This window comes from Mus musculus, chromosome 2 (genome assembly GCF_000001635.26).
Source record: "Mus musculus strain C57BL/6J chromosome 2, GRCm38.p6 C57BL/6J".
NCBI lineage: Eukaryota > Metazoa > Chordata > Mammalia > Rodentia > Muridae > Mus > Mus musculus.
The window spans coordinates 143,691,436-143,713,569 of record NC_000068.7 but is presented as its reverse complement, the minus strand read 5'-3'; the positions used below and the strand labels follow the sequence as shown (position 1 = coordinate 143,713,569).

Sequence of the window (22,134 nt, the reverse complement as noted above, 5' to 3'; positions counted from 1 at the left end):
AGTCTTTCAAATACTGATCCCTACCACAGAAGAAACCCTGGTTATTTTTCAGCTTGAGAAGATGTGCTCTGGAAATCAAATTGCAGCTAACTGCACATAAAGAGTTAAAATCAATAAGAAAGCCACGGCCACACCCTTCCCTGGTTCCTCTCACTTGTTTTCTTTGGGACTGGACAAGGCAGTTTTGCATAGGGGGCCTTCTTTCCTCAGCTTCAGGCTATGAAGAAATACAACAGTTCTGCCCGAGCCAGGAAACATGAAAACACACCCATTTCTTGATTGCATGATTCTTGGTGGGGCAGACAGTTTTTCTTTTATAGTGAGATGCTGGTGGTGATTCAGGTTTAAATAAATCATTCCCACAACAAAGGGAGGAGCTGTCCGGAGAAAGCCGGGTGTCTTAGTGACTCTTCTATTGTTGAGATGAAGCAGCATGACTAAGGCATCTTATAGAAGGCAGGGTTTATTCTGGGCTTACAGTTCCAGAGGGACAAGAATACATGATGTTGGAGGGGAGGTAGCAGGTGGTGTGGTGGCTGGAGCTTCTGAGTGCTCACATTGAGAGCCTTCGGGCAGGAGGCTACTAAAGTATCAAAACCTGTCTCCAGTGACACACCTCCTCCAGCAAGGCCACACCTCCCAACCCTTCCCAAACTGTTCTACCAGCTGAGGACCAAGTATAGAAATCTATGAACCTATGGGGCCCATTACCATTCAAATCACCTCACATGGTCAGCAGAAACAACAGGGTACAGGCTAACATAGAGGTTTTAAGTAAAACACTCATTCCCCAGCCATGTAAGTGCTGATTAACTGCTTACACGGGCCTGGCCACCGACTTTGTGGAGGATAGCAAAGTAAATTTGACAGCCAAGATGGCTGGTGCTCCAATGGGCAGACATCCCCCACTTCACCTTTCCACCCCCTCCCAAAAGCATACACACAACTATAGACTATGAAGAGCCAGGAAGTAGCCAAACAGAGAAAGGTCCCTAAACTGAGATGGCCCTAACAGTGTGTGTGTGGAGGTGGGGGGGTGGGGGGGTGGGGCAGAGGAAGAGTTGCACATGTCTCAGATGCTGGGGCAGAAAAATGGTTGAAAAGGCCATAGAAGTCAGGCCATATTTTGTCTCACGGGACAGAGGAACTATCTCCTGTCTATAGGAGGAAGATGGAATTTTAAGGGCAGTGGACCCCTCAGGTGGATATAGGCAGGGAAGCAACAAGTCTCTCTTTAGTTTCTGCTTGTTTGAGGGAGAAAATGTTCAAAGAGTAGGAGCAAGCTGCTTTTGTGGATGTGAGTGACATTGGCCTGGTCCAGGATATTTTTTTTATGATAGGACCAGAGTAGTGACTACATAGAGGAGAGTGTGGGAGGGCAGGCTGAGGGAATGGAGGAGGGAGAGAGTCAGTGTTTGGGAGGTTTGTCACTGTTTTTGGCAGTGGCATTTGCAGAAGATGACTGAAGGAGGATCAGGTTGAATGAGGTGGCGACAGACATATGGTGAGCTTCACATTTTTCTGCTCCCCGGCTGTGTAAGCCACTAGCCTCTCTGATATTCAGTTTTCTGTTCTGTTCAGGTGAACGAGAAAGTGCCCATGCCCAAGAGGTACAGCTCAGTAGCAGAGCTTTTGACTCTACAAACCGTGTATCTGTTTGGTATAAGATACAGAGTAGATGCAACAATTCATGTAACATACAGGGCCAGGGACACTGTAAATAGCCACACTGCATCCTTACTGGCCAGGGTGAATCAACAGAAATGAAAGGGATCAAGCACCAGGGGCTAGCATATCTGAAGGCAAAGGAAGGGAGAGAGCAGAGATGCAAACACAACCTGGACCTCAGATTCTGTTAACTCACAATCAACTCTGCACAGGAAGGGAGATGGGGTTGTGAGCTAAAGAACTCTCCAACCCAACTGTCACGGAGTATTGGATAATCATGCCTGCTTGTGAGTGATTAGCTGGTGTGTTCCTGAACCACACTGTTATGTGCAGAGGACATTTGTTCTCTGTAAGGAGCTCAGCAAGGGACTTCCTGGATCAAATGGCTCAGTATCGATCTGGTCACTATTGTGGACACTTATGCAGTGACTGTGGACTTTGCACTGAGCCACTGAAGGGAGGGATGGAAGGAAAGGAGGAAGGGAAGGAGAGAGAGATAGGAAGAGGAAGAAGAAGAAAGAAGAGGAGGTATGGTGGAAGAGGAGAAGGTATGGTAGAGGAGGAGGAAGAAGAGGAGGAGGAGGAGGAGGAGGAGGAGGAGGAGGAGGAGGAGGAGGAGGAGGAGGAGATGCAAGGTGGGTCCAGCATCTAGACCAGAACAGAACAGCTTGATACCTTTAACACTCTGGGAGTCATTCTCTGCTTTCATGCCTGAAAGCAAAAACGCCATGTCCCTGCATCAAACCCTCCTGGCTCCTCTGCCCTTAGAATGACATTTTTCTCTCAAGCTGGCAAGATGGCTCAGTTGGGTAAGAGCACTGACTGCTCTTCCGAAGGTCTTGAGTTCAAATTCCAGCAACCACATGGTGGCTCACAGCCACCTGTAATGAGATCTGACACCCTCTTCTGGTGCGTCTGAAGACAGCTACAGTGTACTTATGTATAATAATAATAAATAAATCTTTGGGCTGGAGCGAGCAGGGACTGAGCAAGCAGGGTTGATCAGAGCGAGCAGAGGTCCTAGAATTCAATTCCTAATAACCACATGAAGGCTCACAACCATTTGTACAGCTACAATGTACTCATATACATAAAATAAATAAATAAATCTTTAAAAAAAAGAATTACACTTCTCTCCTCCCCATATGAGGCCAAGGATGGCCTAACTTTCATGGCAGTTTCAACCTTTTCCCTGCCCCATGATCTGAGATTTGTGAGACGCTTCCATTGGTTTCCCATTGTTTTTTGAGGTATGATTTTACTTTGTGTCTCAGGCTGGCCTTGAACTCATGCCAATCTTCTTGGTGCTGAGATTACAGATGTGAGCCCCTTACTTAACTTCAGCTGATGTGTATTTTTCTTGATAGATCAACAAAACCCTGATGTTTATATCTGCAATGTGCATAATTACTCTCTCCTATGACTATGAAGGCAGTTATAGTCTTCTTGAGAAGGGCAACCATCACAGTTTAGACATGGGAAAACCTAGGACCATTAAACAGTGCTTTCTTCCCTCCCTAGCAGCAATTCACAGAGAGTCCTCAAACATTCTGAGTGTCTTAGACATACACCAAACCTCTTACTTAAAAACTTGGCAATGTTAGGGCTATAAAATGCAAGTGCTATAAAACCCTCTCTCCATAGCTTAATGAAAACATCTCCCACACACTGTAATACATCTTATTATTCTATCCAGCAGATTCTGTATCGTGGAGAGGGTACGTACAGGCTACATGGAAAGATCAGTCCTCACCATGATACCCAGGACTGTGTGAAAGAACACTGCTAAGAGCTCAGCCCTGGCTTCCTGTACTTGGCTTCAGGTTTTAATTATTGGTTGGTAATTAAGGGTTCTTTCTCTGTGAAAAATAATTTCCTGTAGGTTGGGAGCTAGCAAGGTTACCATGTGGGAGAAGCTAATCTTATTTTTGCGTCAGAGATTTTTTTTTGGCTTGGCTACATAGGATGGAAAATTTTGCTTAGCCCAAATCTCCAGACTGTTCAACTGTAAGGTCAGCATCGTCCTGTTCTTCAGGAGCTTCCCCTGAGAGGATTGATTAAGAAGTCAGGGTAGCAAGGAGCTAAAGGGATCTGCAATCCTATAGGTGGAACAACAATATGAACTAACCAGTATCCCCTGGAGCTCGTGTCTCTAGCTGCATATGAATCAGAAGTCGGCCATCAGTGGAAAGAGAGGCCCATTGGTCGTGCAAACTTTATATGCCTCAGTACAGGGGAACGACAGGGCCAAGAAGTGGGAGTGGGTGGGTAGGGGAGCGTGTGGGGGGACTTTTGGGATAGCATTGGAAATGTAAATGAAATAAATACCCAATAAAAAAAAAGAACAAACAAACAAACAAAAAAAAAAGAAGTCAGGGTAGGGAAGCAAGCCAAGTCTAGATGTAATTTCGGGAAAATTCCTGAAGGGGGCGCTAGAAGATGTACACATTGTTCAGCCTGACATGGGGACTCACAGTTCAATAGCAGCCAAGAGGGGATGGGAAATCCCAAGCCTACTAGATTTCTATATCTGGAGGGTAATGAAGACTTTAACATCCCCATGGCAATTTTCCAAAAAAAGAGTAAATGCTGGAGTTGGAGTAAAAACCAGTCCAAAGCAACGGGGAAGGCACAGAAAATGGCTCAAATACTCAAATATATACTTTAGAATATTCAAATACATACTTCAGTTGTGAGAGTGATACCTGCAGTCACTGAGACACACTGGAGAGCTGAGTTCCAAGATTAGCTTTGCTCTAACTTGCACCCTGACCTCTGATAGTCTGCTGACCACCCAGCCTCAGTTTCTCTCTCTGTAGAGTGAGAGTCTGGGCCAGGACTTCTGGAAAATCCTCTACTTCTTACAACCTTGGCTTCAGCACGGAGAGCCCCGTCTGTCTACACATTTGCAGGACATTTGTTTTAACCATATACCTGGAGGGCCTTGAGAGGAGATGAAGATTTTGCTAGCTGTGAATTGTTGGTGTATCCTTAGAGCACTGGTGCCTAGGAGGACCCAAGTTCAAGGTCAGCCCTGGAACTCAGCCTTTTAAAGCAAACCATTCTGGGGCTGGAGAGATGGCTCAGTGGTTAAGAATACTTGACTGCTCTTCCCGAGGTCCTGAGTTCAATTCCCAGCAACCACATGATGGCTCATAACCATTTGTAATGAGATCCAATGCCCTCTTCTGGTGTGTCTGAATATAGCTACACTGTACTCACATACATAAAATAAATAAAATCTTAAAAAAAGACACCCTGTCTCTAATGGAAATGTGTCTGAATGTGCTTAGGAAAAAAAAAAAAAGCAAAACATTTCTCTACCAATTTCCCCAAATAGCCTTAAATTCACACTTAGGTCAAGAGCAGTTTTAGCTTTGAGAACACTCATGCTAGAAAAATGGGGAGGGCACAGACGCTCCTATCTACAGAATGAGGCCCAGGAGGCCCATGGTGTGGATTTTGGTCACATGGATCATCTCAGTGTTCATGCCATCTGGCTCCCTGTGCCTCTCAAGGGTGTAAGCTGCTAGATTTCCATGAGGAATAGATTGGGGAAATCAGGCAGGTCACTGCTGGCCTCAGAACGGGCTTACTGGTGTTCCCATGAACTGCTGGGGTAGTAATGCCCCACACTCTAACATTACCCACGTCTTGACCTATCCTCCCCACAATCCCACTTTCTACCTTCAGGGCCAGAAAAGTGGGTTGAGTCCTCATGTTCTAACTCGACTCCGACCCTTCATTAATCTTCATGCCTCTTTTTAACCTGGTGTCTGCTTTCCTTTCTTGATTTAAAGAATATGTGGTTACATTTGGCACAGCTGGGGTTATGGTTAATGGTAGACGGAGCACCCATCACAGGCTCATGAGTTGAATACCTGGCTCTCAGATAATGGCATTGTGGGAGGTTCTGAAACTTCAGGGGATGAGATCTGTCTGGAGGAAGTGGGATCTTGGGGATGCCTGCTACTTCCTGTTCCTGTTTTACTGTTTCCCGCGCATCCAGGAAGTGGGTTATTCTCTACTTGATGTTCTCACTGCCATAACGCTCTGTTCACGCTCTTGGGACCAAGTGACCATGGCCTGAACTCACTGAATCTGTCACTGAATCTGTGCAACAAACCAAACCTTTCCTCCACTAATTGTGGCTCTCATGTATCTTGGTCACATCACCACCAACAAACTAACCATTGGAAAATCTCCCTGTTTTGAGTTCATTTTAAGTCCATTGACAAAGTACCCTTCCATATGCCACAGGATGTCACAGTGTCTGGCAGCAGGGGTCAAGACATGGACATTCTGGAGACTGTTACTCTGTGGACAGCACAGCCATCCTGTCCTTTATTTATTTCTTTGCTTTAGATAGACTCCTTCTCTGTAGTCAAGCCTCTTGACTCTGTTGAGTCAGGTAGAAAACTAACTGGCATTGTGTATCTGCTAAGTTTCAAGTCATGTGCAGAGCTTTGAGGGTGTGGAAAATGAGACACGGCACCTGCTCTCTCTCCGGATGATCACAGACATGAACACAGATCATTGAGTATGTATGGCATTGTCAAAGACAAACTCCACAAAGATAAGGAAATAAAAAAACCCTTAAAAGTATGCAAACATATGAAAACATGTAAAAACTGAAAAGTGATTTGATTTTAGGTAGAGGGTGGGAGGGACTTGGGAGGAAGAGAGAAGGGGGAGGGGGAAAGGGGGCAGGATCAGGTATGGGAGGAGACAAGGATGATATATAGAGGGTCAGGAAATTGAATAGAGGTGTGCAGCAATGGGGGATAGGGAACTGGGGGTAGCCACCAGAAAGTCCCAGATGCCAGGAAAGCAAGAAGCTCCTAGGACCCAATGGGAATGATATTAGCTGAGATGTCCAACAAAGGGAAGGGAGAACCTATGGGGCCACCCACTCATCTCCAAATTTTTAACCCAGAATTGCTCCTGTCTAAAGGAAATACGGGGACAAAGTATGGAGCAGAGACTGAAAGAAAGGCCATCCAGAGACTGTCCCACCTGGGGATCCATCCTATATACAGACACCAAACCCAGACAGTATTGCGGATGCCAAGAAGTGCTTGCTGACAGGAGCCTGATATAGCTGTCTCCTGAGAGGCTCTGCCAGAGCTTGGACATGGACATTCTGGAGACTGTTACTCTGTGGACAGCACAGCCATCCTGTCCTGTGCTTTTCTTTATTTCCTTGCTCTAGATAGACTCCTTCTCTGTAGTCAAGCCTCTTGACTCTGTCGAGTTAGGTAGAAAATTAATGTCCAAATAAATGTCCAAATACAGATGCAGATGCTTGCAGCCAACCACTGGATTAATCATGAGGACCCCAAACGGAGGAGTTAGAGAAAGGACTGAAGGAGCTGAAGGAGTTTGCAGCCCCATAGGAGGAACAAACAACATCAACTAACCAGATCCCCTAGAGCTCCCAGGGACTAAACCACAAACCAAAGAGTACACATGGAGAGACCCATGGTTCCAGCTACATATGTAGCAGAGGAAGGCCTTGTGGGACATCAATGGGAGGAGAGGCCCTTGGTCCTGTGAAGGCTCGATGCCCCAGTGTAGGGGAATGCCAGGGTGGCGAGGTGGGGGAGCACCCTCATAGAAGCAGGGGGAGAGGGGATGGGATAGGGGGTTTGAGGAGGGGAAACTGGGAAAGGAGACATTTGAAATGTAAATAAATAAAATATCCAATAAAAAAAGAAAAAATAGTTAAGTCAGTTCAGAGATGTCTCAGAGGCCTGTAGGAGAATACAGGCTATTTGCATTGCTCTTGGTTGCCCATGGAGATGGTAAGAGCTTATAGCCAAGGGCAGCTCTCAGTTAGGTTATAGGCCACTGAGTTGGAAATTCGCTTCCAGCTGACTACCATGCAAGGCATGGAAGGTACCATGTGGGCTGCTGGGAAGGAAACTTCATCAGCGATCTCACCCATCTGTAGACTGTGTGTGCCACAATACAGATCCACGAAGCAAGATGTGCCCACGTGACAATGGTGGCATGACTATTTTGGTGATAAGAAACCGCTTTGTCATTATATTCGAGGCCTGTTCTTTGAGAGGGGACAACAACCCGAGACAGGCACCCAGGTCAAAAGCCTGTGCTTGAGGTGAACCTGAACTTAAGGGAAGAACCCAATACCATTGTTCCCAATTGAACATGTTGTCAAGCTGCCTTCTAAATATGCATGATATGCATGTTCATACCCATAGGCTAATGTGGCTTTTCACCTGCGGTAGTGAAGCTCTGTTTTATAGAGGTGGGGGAGGTTAATGAGGTCAAAGTGTGGAGAATAAATGACCAATGAGCAGAGTTTTAACCGGGATATTTATATGTAAACACTTCAAAGTCAGGGAGCACTGCAGAAGTGGAAAAGAGGGCATACGTAATTTCAGAGACGGAGGATCGGGAGGACTGTCATGAAATGCTGCTGTTTGGATATGATGTAGACACTGAAACCACGAGCACACAGCAGCTATGGAGCCCTGCATAACTTTTCTGGACCTATGTAGAAAACTACTACAAATATGCTAAGTAATATAAATTATTGTGTCAGATTTCTAGACGTGGGTCACCTGGATTATTTTTCCATACCTGAAATCAAGCAGAGTTGGAGATGGGATCTAAACCTTGGAGGAACTCTTCAAGTTTGCTGACTGTTGACAGAATTTGGTGATTCAAGATTATAAGATTGAAGCCTTCAGTTCCTAGACAGGCCACTACTTATCCTCCAAGTGCCCTGTTGGCAAAATAATATCCATGGAGTACAAAGAACATCGTAGGCAATCTTTGTGTGATGGCAAACAGGTCAAAGGCAACAGGTCAATCATGAGGTTTAAAATCCTTTTGGCTTATTTGTTGTCTGACCTTCAGATCTTCTCTCAAAGTGCACACCTGTTAAGTTCTGGCCCACACGGGAACATCTTCTCTTTGATTATCTAAAATTCAACTAACTAGGCATCTTAATTGATTTTGAAATTCAAGCTAATTAAGGGACTGACATCAGGTCACATTTATAGCTCCTCTCCAGATTCAAGGGGAATTAGTGTTTTACCAGGAGAGAAAACAAGGGGATTATTCTAGAGTTATGAACAACCTAGACACTTGTGTTCAAGGGAAAATGACTGAGATATTTTTTTTAAAGGGAAGAATAGAATTGGGTTGCAGGGTGGGTGGGTATGGGGGACTTTTGGTATAGCATTGGAAATGTAAATGAGCTAAATACCTAATAAAAAATGGAAAGAAAAAAAAAAGAATTGGGTTGCAATGGAAACTGTGGTTCTTATGATTCATCCATTTCCGTCCATCCATCCATCCATCTGTCCATCCATCCATTCATTCTTCCATAATTTAATATTTATTAATAGAAAACACATATATACCAACACTTACATGTGTACTCAGACAGACAGACAGACACGTACACACACGCACACACACACACACACACATACACACACACACACACACACACACACACACACACACACACACACACACACACACACAGCTAGCTAGCTAATCTCAGTTAATAATCTCCCTGGGGAATGAGACCTCCAGGTGAGTCTTTCATGAGTGAAAGAACAGTATTCTGGTTTGTAAGTGACTTAAACTCAGTGTATGAAATGAAATTATGTCAAGTACTTTTAGGAAATTTTAGGAGCAAGGAAGTGATTTTTGTGGGTCACTTTCAGTGTAGACTTCCAGATGTGAGCAGATCTCCTGATGAATGTCCAATCACTGACATGGCAGTGATCCACTGACAGGATTTCTAGGAAGTTGCCACATGCTCTCTCAAGAAAGCAAGCCTATCCCTAGTATGCAAGTTGCTACTCTTGAAGTCCATCTATTACTCTAGTTTTTTGCTCTGTGTGTCTTGTTGATTTTGCTGGACTCTTAAGTGCATAAGACTTTGTTCTTCTGGAGAGTATTGAGCACACGGCAGTGTAATTCTATAACTGCATGGAGACCACCAGGGGCAGGCAGGGATATTTTGCCCCTACATTTTACAATCCTGACCCTTAGAGCAGTACCTTAGAGTAGGGCGCATATACCTTAAAATTGACTAAGTTTACTAGAGCAAAGTCTAGTCCGGTGCGCAATTTGTAAAAGTTCATTAACGGCTGGGCAGTGATGGCACACGCCTTTAATCCCAGCACTTGGGAGGCAGAGGCAGGCGGATTTCTGAGTTCAAGGCCAGCCTGGTCTACAGGGTGAGTTCCAGGACAGCCAGGGCTACACAGAGAAACCTTGTCTCACAAAACCAAAAACCAAAAACCAAAAACCAAAAAAAAAAAAAAAAAAAAAAAATTCATTAACCAGATTTTTTCCTTTGCTTTTAGTTGTAATTTTGCTATAAACATGGAGCCCAAGGAAGGAGATCCATTTAATCAAATGAGGCTTATTTTCTTCCACTTTCATACCAAGTATGTCCTTATAAAAATGGACCATTTCCTCTAATCCACCGATTGAATAAAATTATAGTCATTTGTTCCAGGGTCTTTCCAAGGGATCATTTAGACAGATCTATTTATTCATTCTGGCTTTCTGGAGATGAAGTCCCCTGTGAACTGGTCAACACACACACACACACACACACACACACACACACACACACACACACAAGTGCTGAGAATAGCTCACCTTCCTTTCAATAAGACACAAAGAGTATTTAAGCCTCAATTTCACATGCATTATGAATGAACCTATTTAAATATTAATGAGCCTAAAAGCCTGGAGCAATGTATGCGATCAATACTGCATGACATAAGTCACCCAGGGCTGAGGACAGTATCTGTCTCCAGCCATCACTCCTTCATCATGGAGGCCCTGGGCCACCTGGCGTGCACACTGCTGCCAAGCCCTGGGGCAGAACTTCAGAGCTCTCCACAGGTACCTTCTCAGGGACAGTGATCTGTGAGGCCCCATCTGAAGAGGGCAGAAGAGCAGGTCCTCACCGGTAGCCTTGTTTTCTCTTTTAAGTACTTCGGTCACCTGAATTACAGGTGTGGAATCCCTAATGGTCTGACACTTGAGCTGGAACAAAGCCTCATCTGTCACGCTCAGACCTGGGAAACAAACTGTATCATCTGATAATATTTCCATCACCTCTGTCCAGGGGAGGGGTGTTATAGACAAACGTGGCTTGAGGCTGCCTGAGTGCAGATCACCTTACCTAAATGACAATCTTTTCTTCAGGCCCGTGTCTGTGGGACCTCAGCTAGGGGTCCCTATTTCTGACATTGGTATCAGGCATGGAATCCAAGGGTGACATCTACCTGTGAGATGCTTGGGAGCTGGGCACTAGAGGATTCTGTTTGCCAGATTGTCATTAGCAGACGGGCGTTGTTTGACTTAGTTTTTGGTTTCATTTACAATAGTAAATATTCAACACTATGTGCATATTTATGAAATGCCTAATAGCCACAATGCTAAATATTATGAGAGATACAAACATACACAGACTACATGCACCAAGGGTTCTTGATCTAATTGAGATGTAGTCATATATTTTAGGTAAGTCGAATTGTTGGAAGGATGAGTGGATGCCAACATAAATGACCAGGCTTGTGGCCAGAGTCTTGGGGGAGTGTCTAAAGAAATACTACTTCCTAATTGTGCAACCTTAGACTTTGAATTTTTCTTTGTTAGTGAAAGGGGCACAGTGGAAGTCTGTTTGTTGACACTGTCAGCTATTATTGAGATAATATGTGTATCAGGACGGACACAGGCTAGATGCTCAGTAAAACTTCATTTTCTTCTCAAAAGAGCTGAGATGATGGCTCTGCACAAGTCAGGGTATGCTGATGGAGAGGCAGTATGCAGGGACTCAGGAACAAGTGCAACTGCTCAGCCGGGTTTCCAGTGAGGTCAGAGGTATCAGACGAAGAGGTCAGCCTACCCAGGTCAAGTACAAGGTTGTGAGGCTAGGAAAGTTAAGAGCAAAGAGTGGAGGAGACCAAAAATTATCTCTAAGACTCTTAGAATTATCATTCAAACAAAGTGTAGGTAAGGAGAAAGGGAAGACATCCCAGGCTATCTGCAGACTTCAGACCACAGATGGGACATACCTGAGCCCACTTCTACAAAACTTACAGTAATTAAAACAACAGGAATGCTGTACTTGTTATCTGACAGTTTGTTGTTTAGGGAAATCATGAAATAAAGAAATGTCTCTGTATATACTCAGCTGGAATTCACAGATAGAGAGCTTCAAATCGTTGCCTTAATACCAGTCCCGGAGAAAACTCCAACCCAGCTAGAATATCCTCTCTAAAGTTTGCAGGCCCACCAGCTGTGACTTCAGTAAGGGAAGCAAAGATGAGACTCTGCCCTACCTGCTCCCAAGCTCTGAAAACTGTCACCTCTTTCACAAGCCACACATTCCTAAAGAAGTAGTCCTTAGTGTAGCCCCAGCCTTGAGCCAGTGCTACAGATACAAGTCTGAAATTATCATGGGCTAAGAGTCACAGAACAGAATCACTTCTCCATCTGCTTGCTCCTAAGCCATGCTGTGAGACAGTCCTTGCCTATATCCTTACTCAGCTGGTGCCTGCACCTTCCTGGCATCTCTTCTGCCAGTGTTGCACATGGCTTAACACATGGCGACTGTTCTGAGCTAGGGAAACGGTTCAGACTGTCGCAGCACAGGGAAAACGAGGAAATGAGGCTCTAACTTGGTCCAAAATACTCTCTTGGCCAGTACTCATTTCATGGTTATTGCGACTGGGGTGGAAAAAGGAGAGTTTTAATTATTTGAAATAGTAAGCCCTTACAAATGGGCCAGACCCCGAGATGCAATTCAACCTTTGAACAATAGAATCATCATAGAAGTGGTTGCTATTATCTTTTGCTCTCCACTCAACAGGCTCAGTGTCGATTTGTTGAATTAAATTAACGCTAAAGACTTACATTTATATATTGATTTGCAATTTTCAAAGTATTTTGATTCTTAGTTTAGTGGAAAGAGCCCTGAACTACGCAGCACACTCCCTGTTTTTGTTGTTGTTGTTTTTTCTCTGGTCACACAGAATAACAAAGCTAAGAAAAGAACTTTGCTTTGGGTAGAATTTTTACATCATATTGAAAATAAATTAATAAAGAGGAGGAGGAGGAGTTAGTTCCCACAATATAGAACATTTTAGTTCATTTTAACCTTTGAGAGATTTCTATGGCACACACTGATAGCAGGTGCTGTCACATATCTCTCTGGCTGACACCTGCATGTTCCTGGTGAGCAGCCACTGTTTAAACAGGGATGGGGGCTGTTTTCCATGCTCAAGAGGCAATATAAAGATCCGCTGGGATCAACCCTAAACCAAGGACTGTGTCTTCAGGAGTTGGGTCGAGTCCCCAGGGTTCCCAGATGTCCCATGCCAGGTGAGATGGCTCTAGCACTCTGACATGTTTATTCATGTCTCAGACTGTCCTAGTGGGGTTAAGTTCCAGCTGCCCGCAGTGGTCACATGTTTGAGAATGTACCTATCATGGCTACCTTCTCTCCTCCATTTCTGCTTTCTGGTACCACACAGAAAGAAAGTAGTTCTGCTTGAAACTATTGTCTCAGGGATTTGTTTCTGGGAAAACCCGAATAAGTACCTCCCCAAAGTATCCTTTCCTAGAAGAGCACTGGAGTGAGCTCATCATGTCTAAGCCATTAAATTACTTAGTAATGTGAAGATGAGGTCGGGTAATTGTTTTCTCACTCAGTGCTTGTGTGCTATCCTCGTCCGCTGCCGTCCCTGCTCTCCTCAGCAGGTTGACGCCACTTACGCTTAGTGATTGTGTAAACAGTTTTAGTCAAAAATAAAGAAGACAAATTGTACTGCTAGGTTTGATCTCAACTCTACGTAGACTGAAAGACACCATAATTTGAGGGAGCTGGTCTTTCAGGGTTCTCCGCTGAGGAATTAAGAGTGAGGTGGTAGAATACTTAGCTTTCTCACCATGCCAAAGAGCCAGGAAGTTTAAAAAACAAACAGAGGTGTACACTCATTCTTGGGAAGGTTACAGGTCCTTTAATGAGTGTTTGGACCTTGTTCCAGATGAAATTATCAACATGTAAATCTTTAAACATAATTCATATTTTCTACTCATTTATTATATATTATTATCTAGATCAGCAACGGTTGGTTCTCAACCCCTTTTGGGGGTCGAATGACCCTTTCACAGGAGTTGCCTAAAACCCTTGGAAAGCAGATATTTATATTATAAGTCATCACAATAGCAAAATTGCAGTTATGAAAAAAATCAATGAAAATAATTTTATGTTCTTGGGTCACTGTATTTTATATTCAGAAGAATCGTATTAAAGGGTCACAGCATTAGGAAGGTTGAGCACCAGTGATCTAGATTAAAGTTAGCACACACATCCTCTCTTTAGTGTCCCCTCCCAGTGGCCACAGTCCAGGCCTATGTTTTCAAGTATGGGGAACTTATCATTCCTATGTACTTACTAGCTTCACTCATGAGACAACTCACCCTTGAGGTGAACTGAAAATCTACCTTTGCTCTTGCCAACCCATTGGTGGCAATTTACGTGAGAGAAATGATGGGAGATATAGAATATCTCATTCCACAATACACGTTAAAGTAATTGGAAACTTAGTTAATGTGCCTCTTAAATCTCCTCCCCCACCCCCACCCCCCAGAAATCTTTGGAAAAATTCTTCTCTGGAAAAAAGCTGAGTAGTAGGTGTGTCTGGACTGAATAGTGGGTGTGTCTAGACCGAGTAGTAGGTGTGTCCGGAGCCTCCATGGAGCGTGTCACTGCCTGTCACTCTCCCTCCTACCTCAGTGTAACCACTGTAAACACACACCCAGCTGCCCAACAATACGTTGTGGTGCTTGAATTACAGTGTGAAGCAATTCCACATAGCCCTCAAATAATGAAGACACTTAAAAATGTTCATAACATACGAAGATGTGTGCTCAGAATCCAGTTTTATGAAAAAAAGCATACATAGAGTCAAAACCCCAGATAGTCATGTTGATGGTGTTATGGCTGGTTTTGAATCTGTTTTATGCCTTTCTAAATAGGTCATGCCTTTATCCATATCTCTGGAAAAGGAATAAATGGGAAAAAGCTTAACGCTCACAAGCCATGGGGTCTCCAGATGCGTCTGACATTGCTGGTCTGAGCACAGCTAGCACTCTCCAGATTCAGCTGTGGGTTTGCCATGGCTCTCAACCTTCCTAACACTATGGCCCTTTAATACAGTTCCTCGTGTTGTGGTGTGATCCCCAACCATAAAATTTTTTTTGTTGCTACTTTAAAACTGTAATCTTGCTACTATTATGAATCATAATATAAATATTTTTGGAGATAAAGGTTTTTGCTGAAGGGGTTGTGACCTAAAGGTTGAGAATTGCTTTTGTGGTCTAGGCTTTTGTGGAGCTAAAATCTGTACACAGTAAGAAGGGTAGGTGTCATTAGTCTTTCAGACAAGAGGGACACACCCACCTTGAGGTCCTCCAGGAGACAAGGCAGTGATAGTCCTATATGGCTACTTCTGACATACTGGGGGACCTGGGGCTGAAGAAAATTATGGGAAGTACCAGTGTAGGCAGTTCTCCTAGGCTTCAGGACAGCATCCCTGAGAGAAACATACTTCCAAGAGGGAAGGCCCAGGGATACCAGAACACAGTAGAAAACAAACCATGTGCTCTTTTCAGGCTCCCCATCAGTGATATCTCAGGGCACTGTGTTTATGGAGGACACAGAAAAGAGACACAGCGAAGAGTTGTCCAAGGTGAGGAGTCCAGGCCATTTCAAGAAAGGAAATGAAAAGCTAGAGACATGGGAGCGGGCACTGGGGCAGGTGGCTTCAGGGACAGGCTAGAGAAGGGTTCCCTAGATATGACCCACAGGACCAGTGGTGTAGACTGTTATGTGCAGGAAGCCCATCATGGTCTTCTCCACAGCTATGAGTTATTATCATCTGCAATAAAGCTTTGGTTTATTTTTCTGTCATTTTCCTTGGAGGCCACAGTGACTGGATGATCCATGATGCATTTTATACACACACACACACACACACACACACATCTTTTGGATGATCCATGATTTATTTTATACGTATATATATATATATACATATACACATACATATATGTGTATATGTATATATATCTTTTCTACTATTTCTTCTTTAATACTAATATATGTATAATATAAATACAATATACAAGTCTATAATAACATATGATATATAATGTGTAATATAGACATATATTAGTATTAGGAAATATATATTAGTATCTAATATAATTATAACATTATATAATAGCATAATATAATTAGTATATAATAATATATTATATATCTAATACACACACACACATAAACAGAAACTTTATTATCCTATTTCCTGATACCCAGTGCACAAAACACAAGGCAGCCCCTTGACTTTTATACAGTATAGACAGACACATCTAGGGCAAAGCACCCAGAGGACTGACTTGTCAAGAGCATTGCTTATTAACTGTCCTTTTTACTTAAGCCTTTGTTTTAAATGGAATCCTCAGTCACTAAGATCACGCTTTTTAACTTAGAGTTCAAGCTTATGGGGGAAGTATAACCCAGCTGGGGCAACTTTAAATGACCACACCAAGGCTTGCATAGCATACCTCCTGAAATTGGAATAAAGGGATTGGCTATGTTTAGAGAGTTTGTAAGTTTATCAGGAAACCATCGTATGGATGACTTGCTGGGGTGCAAAAGCAGAGAGTGTATCCAGATAGCTTGATTATCCCTTTCACTTGAGGATTGCCACTGGCATTACCACGCCGCTCTCCTCTCTGCCCTTCTCTCTGTCTACTTTCTTGGTAGTCTGTTCCTCCAAACTTCAGCTTATTATCCTTCTCAAAAAGCCATCCATTTGGCATGTGGCCAGCTCCCATATCTGAATAGTGGCTCTAACAAGATGGGCTGATTCAGTGTGTACAAGCGCACAAGTGGTTGAGTACGTGGTTGTTTTCCTGTGTGCACGTGAACATCTGAGTAGCACACACAGATGCGTATGTGAGTGAGTGTGTGTGTGAGAGGGAGGTGGGGGGCACTGTTCCTGCATTTGGGCATGCATGATCTTCGCATGCACATGCATTTATTGCATGTACTAGAACACTCAGTAATCAGATGCGGCAGGTTAGTTGAAAATACACATTCCTCACACCTTAAAATCAACTTGTACTTACGTAGTTGTAGGCCAGGTCTGGGTGGAGATAGTCAATTCCTGTGAAGAGATAACACAGGAGTGGAAGGTTAATCAGCGCCTGCCACTGTATCTTCAAAGCTGCCCAGGAATAGCTGCTTCCTGCAGGAATGATGGCGGAGACTTGTGGGAGAGGGGGGCAGTGCTTACCCTGAACCCTCTGCCTTGCCTTGCTTTGCCTTTCTGTGTGGAGGAGGGCTGCATCACTTCCTTGGTGGAGAGACAGACAGCTGCCCCCAGACGTACTGCAGAGCAGTGAAGCCAATTAGAGCTCCGGGCCCACGGATAATGTTTCCGGATAAATGTCAGCAGTAAGGGGCTTAGTGACTGTGAGATGGATGGCTCATCGCTGCAGCGATGTAAAAGAGATTTGTAGAAATCCTGACATTTCTAACGCATCTCCTCTGAAATGAACCTGGCCCCGGGGAGGAAAAGCGATGATTATTTAACAGGGCACGGAGAACCACGGATTAGGAGAGCACACTCCAGCATGGAAATAAGAGGCGCACTGCTAGGCAAGAAAAGCCATTAGGAGAAAGCTAGCGGTTTCTAGTGAGGTGTTGCCAGCTGGGAGCTGATGCTTGTCTCTCCAGAACGTGCCTTTCTGGAAAGCCAGAGGCTTCAATTCCCTTGGCTGGAGTTCTGTGTTTTGTTCTTGAGCCAAAGCCTATCCTGTGCTCAGGAGTCATTGCTCGGGTAGAATTACGGTTTATTTATGCTTCTGAGTTCCATCTGAAAATTTGATTTTGACCTCAGAAATCACTGTAGAACACGAGGGGTAACTGAAAGGTTCTTAACCAGCCCTGCTGTGCTATTGTATCTTAGCATACGCTGTATTGTGCTTATATGGAGCAATGGAACAGGACCCCGCAACAGGGTCATAAATGAAGGTATTTGGAGCCAAAGAGCAGAGTTTGACTCCCAACCACTATGATAATGAGCAGTATGGCGTTAGGCTGGTTGCTTGACCTCTCTGTGCTTATTTACTTCTTGAACAATTGGAGATGAGAAAAGGGCATGCCTCAAAGAGGCTCATGTATGTGGTATGTTTAGTCTAGCAGTCGATGCATTTTATTACTATCCTGGGATGCTAGACTTATAAGCTAGAATTATCGTTAAGTACCGCCTGCTGTCATCTTTGTGTTATACCTAGTAAGGCTGTGCCACTATTACAGGGGCTGTGCCAGCCATCTTACATAGGGCTATCCTAAGGCTTTGTAGTAGAGAACAAAAAAGCAAAAAGCAAAAACAAACAAAACCAAAAACCAAAAACCAAAAACCAAAAAAAAAAAAAAAAAAACCCAACAAAAAACAACCAACCAACCAAAAAACCCTCAAACAAGTAAAAACCAATCAGCCAAATCCCCCCAAAACAACCTAACCCCAAAACCAACCAACCATCCAACCAAAACAACCAACCAACCAACCAACCAAAACCAAGATCAAATCAAAACAAATAAAACCTCTTGAGTTAGAATGCACATATTCTAAAAGTAAATTTTCTCTTTTTTCCCTGGTCTCACTTATAATTTGTGGGCTGAGAGTTACTGAACAACGATGTGGGAGTACAGCTAGTCACCTGTCACTCATGGACATGATGCTTTCTCTCCCTACTCTCCTGACAAAGATCTGAGGGAGAAAAGTGATCTGCAGAGACCAACAGATCCAGTTCTAGTCTAGTGCCAGACACAGTGACACTGATGTGGATTTTATCAAGTGACTCAATAGCTCCCAGTTTTGACTTTGTCATCTTTGAAATGGGGCTAAGGTTTACCTTGGAAAGATCTTTCACAGATTGAAAACAATCCATGGAAGTGCTTGGCTAGCAGCAAACATGCTAATGGATTCCTACCATCATCATCATTAGAACGGCATTATTGTGAATATAACGTGTTCCCTCCAGGCTTATATGTGAATGCTGATTTCTCAGCTGGTGGCACTGCTTGAGAGCGTTATGGAACCCTCAGGAGGTGGAGTGTCACTGGACGAAGTATGTCACTGAAGATGTCCTTTGAGGTTTTATATTACAGCCCCATTTCCCGTTATTTATCTCTGCCTTCTGTGCGAGGGAAGATATGATCAGTCTGTTTTCTGACTGCCAGGCTGGCCTCACACTCCTCCATGCCTTCGCAGAGGACTGAATTTCCTCTGGAACTGTAAACTAAAATAAAACCCCTTTAACTAACTTGCTTTTTGTGTATTTTATTAGAGCAGCAGAAAATTAACTATTAAAAAAAATTGGCTTCAGAGAAGTGGTTTTGTTGCTGTGATAAACCTGTTCATGCTTTTTTTTTTTCTTGAAGAGACTTGAAGATTTTGGAACTTTAGCTAGAAAAGCTTTAAGTGCTGAGGGCAGAACGTAATGGGCCATTCTTTTAGGGCCTTGGAAGACAGAAGGTCGGAGAGTGCAATGAACACTAGACACCCAGCTTATGAAGTTTGAGGATTTTATTAGCAACTGGGTTAGAGGCCATTCGCGTGATATTTCATCAAAGAATCTGACTGCATTCTGCCTGTGTCCTGAGAACTTGCATGAAGCTGAATTAAAAAGGAATAGGCTAATTTCTCCAGTGGAGGAAACTTCAAGGCAGAATAACATTCTATGCAATAATTCTTCCTGATAAAGTGTGCACAACGGGAAGGAAGAGAGCATCAGGAAGATTAAGGTTGTCGCTAAGGCATATGTTGAAAAGGATACTACCTTTAAAGGGCTTCCTGCCTTTACAAAGCTTCCTGCTCTACACCAAAAATTCAGGAAAGTTTCCCTAAAGGCAAGATCTTCCTTATGAAAGGAGAAAGATTCCGAGGTTTCCTGGTTCTAGAAAGCAAATACCTAGGGGGATTTTTTTTTTTTATCAGTATCAGTGAGCAGATGCAAGTGATACAACTGTGGTTCAGAGAAAAAGGCTCCACCCCAGGTTGGTAGCAGACCCTGGCAATGTTCTTTACTGGGTGGGTAGGGGCACGACTTTCACTCTGTGGTTTCAGGGAGCAACTGTGGCTAGGTAATGTGTGTTGTTCTTGGAGGCTTGGAGTCCCTGTGAGGTCCTGAGAAGTCCTGAGAGGCTATTCTGCAAAGCTGTGAAGTTGAAGCCTGGGTTGAGATGAAGATTCAAAGATGTTAGAGATACCTGCTATGGAGGGCTGCACATAGGGAGTAGTACAAGCCTGAAGGAGAGAGAGATGTCAGGCAGCAGAGTTGAAAGGGTGGAGTTGCCCAAGCTCTTTGAAACTGAGGTCCCAGATGCCAGATCCAGAGCTACAGGTTTTGGTATTTATCTTGCTGGTTTCAGTCTAGATTTTGCTCAATCTTTCCTCACTGTGTCCCCATTCCTCCTTTTTGGATTGGGTGTGTATATTTTATATATCAGAAGTATATATTTTATCTTTTGGTTTTACAGTTTACAGTAAGGGTTTACCTTGAGTCTTAGAAAGACTTTGGGCATTTGAACAGTGTTGCTATTTTAAAGACTATAGGACTATTGAAATTGGACTAAATGCATTTTGTATTATGAAATGGCCTCAAGACTGTGGGACCAGGTAGGAACTTGTGGTTTGAATATAAAATTACCCCCACAGGCTCATACACATAAACGCTTGATCTCCAGCTGGTGCTGGTATTTGGGGAGGTTGTGGAACCTTAGGGGGTGGGGCCTCACTGGAGGAAGTACATAAGTAAAGATGAACTTTGACACTCATATTATAGTCCCACTTCCTATTCTCTCTCTCAGCTTCTTGCATGGTGATGAAATGTGATCAGTCACCTTCCTGACTGCCAGGTGAGCCTCTTCCTCCTGCTGTCATGTGTCCCCTGTCATGATCCACTGTCTCCCCTCTGAGACAGAAGTAAAAACATGATTCCATGTTCTGAAAATACTTTTTGTTTAAGAGAAGCATTGGTAATCTCTTCTCTGTGAAAGGAAATATGAGTGTAAGGAGTTAATATGAGACCAGAGGAAATAATATTTTAGTAAAATATATTTATTATAATTATAAGAAAGAATCTTTAGTAAGGTTAAGAGAAAATGTTGGTAGAATGGTTACAGACTTGGGGTTGAGAAAGAAAATATTGTTGATAGAATTGTAAAGGATGAAAGACATTTTCCTACCAATGAAAGAATGATCTAAATGGAAGTAATAGCCTGATAGATTATGTTTTAATGTTCTTGTATGCTTGATTATCTCTTAAAGTAGAATATATTGACACATGTTCTGGTGTGTGTGTGTGTTGCACATGTGTCCTTATGCATGTAGAGGGCAGAGGGAGATATCAGATGTCTTCCTCAGTTGCTCTCTGCCTTGTTCTCTGAGGCAAGACCTCTCACTGTTCCTGCCCTCACTGATTCAGTGAGGCTGACCTCCCAGTGAGCTCCAGGGATCTGCCAGTCTCTGCAGCCTGACCTTGATCCTCAGTGCTGGGGTACAGGTGTGCACTGCTGCACTCAGCTTTCACAAGTGTGCTAGGGATGGGGACTCAGGTCCTTATACTTGTACAAAAGCTTTATTGACTGAGCCTCCTTCCCTGACTGAACATATTCTTTTCTTTCTTTAGAGACACCAGCAGAACTTTCCAGTAGAGTCCATCATCTCACAGAATTATAAGACACAGTAACTAAAAAAAAAGGTTATTCTAGGTGGTTTGTTCTGTAGCAGAAGTGACCAAAACAGTAGAGAAATTAGGAATTTTAATTGAGGGACAGTGAATTCAGCTTATAAGGATCCCAATGACCACTAACCTACAAAACTAAGATCAAACAGGAAATCCTTCTGGGACTTACTAAAGAGTTTTGCCTCTTATTCTGGGGCAGAGTGAGGCACCTTCTCATTGGCCATCTTTGGAAGGAATGGCTTGAGTGTCATTCAAGGAGGTTATGGACAGAAGCTGAAACTGGCACCTATAGTACTGTTGGGGCTTGGTCAGGCTGGTGTTGGTTGATCAGAGAGGTTGTCACTGCTGTGCCGCATTTGCTTCTCTATTTACAGTGCAGGACTTCCAATGAGCTGTTTCATTAGTTTTCACAGAATACCCTAGGTGGTTTCTTCAAAATTAGATGTGTCTTTTTCTGGATGGGCTGGCCTCAGCTGCTCTGAAAAGTAGTCTAAGCCAAAGTGTTCAGAAGGAAAAACTATATTCATAAGCTCTGACATCTGCCCACATAGTTCTTTCTTCTAGGGAAAGCTCTCAGGACGAGAGAAGGCTTTTAACATCCACTTCAAAACATCTCACACATCAGATGCTTAT

At 43.5% G+C, this 22,134-nt stretch overlaps 1 protein-coding gene across 1 annotated transcript in view; it reads right to left on the bottom strand.

The window, feature by feature from the left end:
- The window catches only part of Pcsk2 (proprotein convertase subtilisin/kexin type 2), a 270,152-nt gene that overhangs the window by 102,715 nt on the left and 145,303 nt on the right, over positions 1-22,134 (bottom strand). Inside the window, exon 5 of the mRNA NM_008792.4 lies at positions 16,876-16,913. Coding sequence (NP_032818.1) covers positions 16,876-16,913 — 38 coding nt within the window. The remainder of the gene's footprint in view (positions 1-16,875; positions 16,914-22,134) is intronic.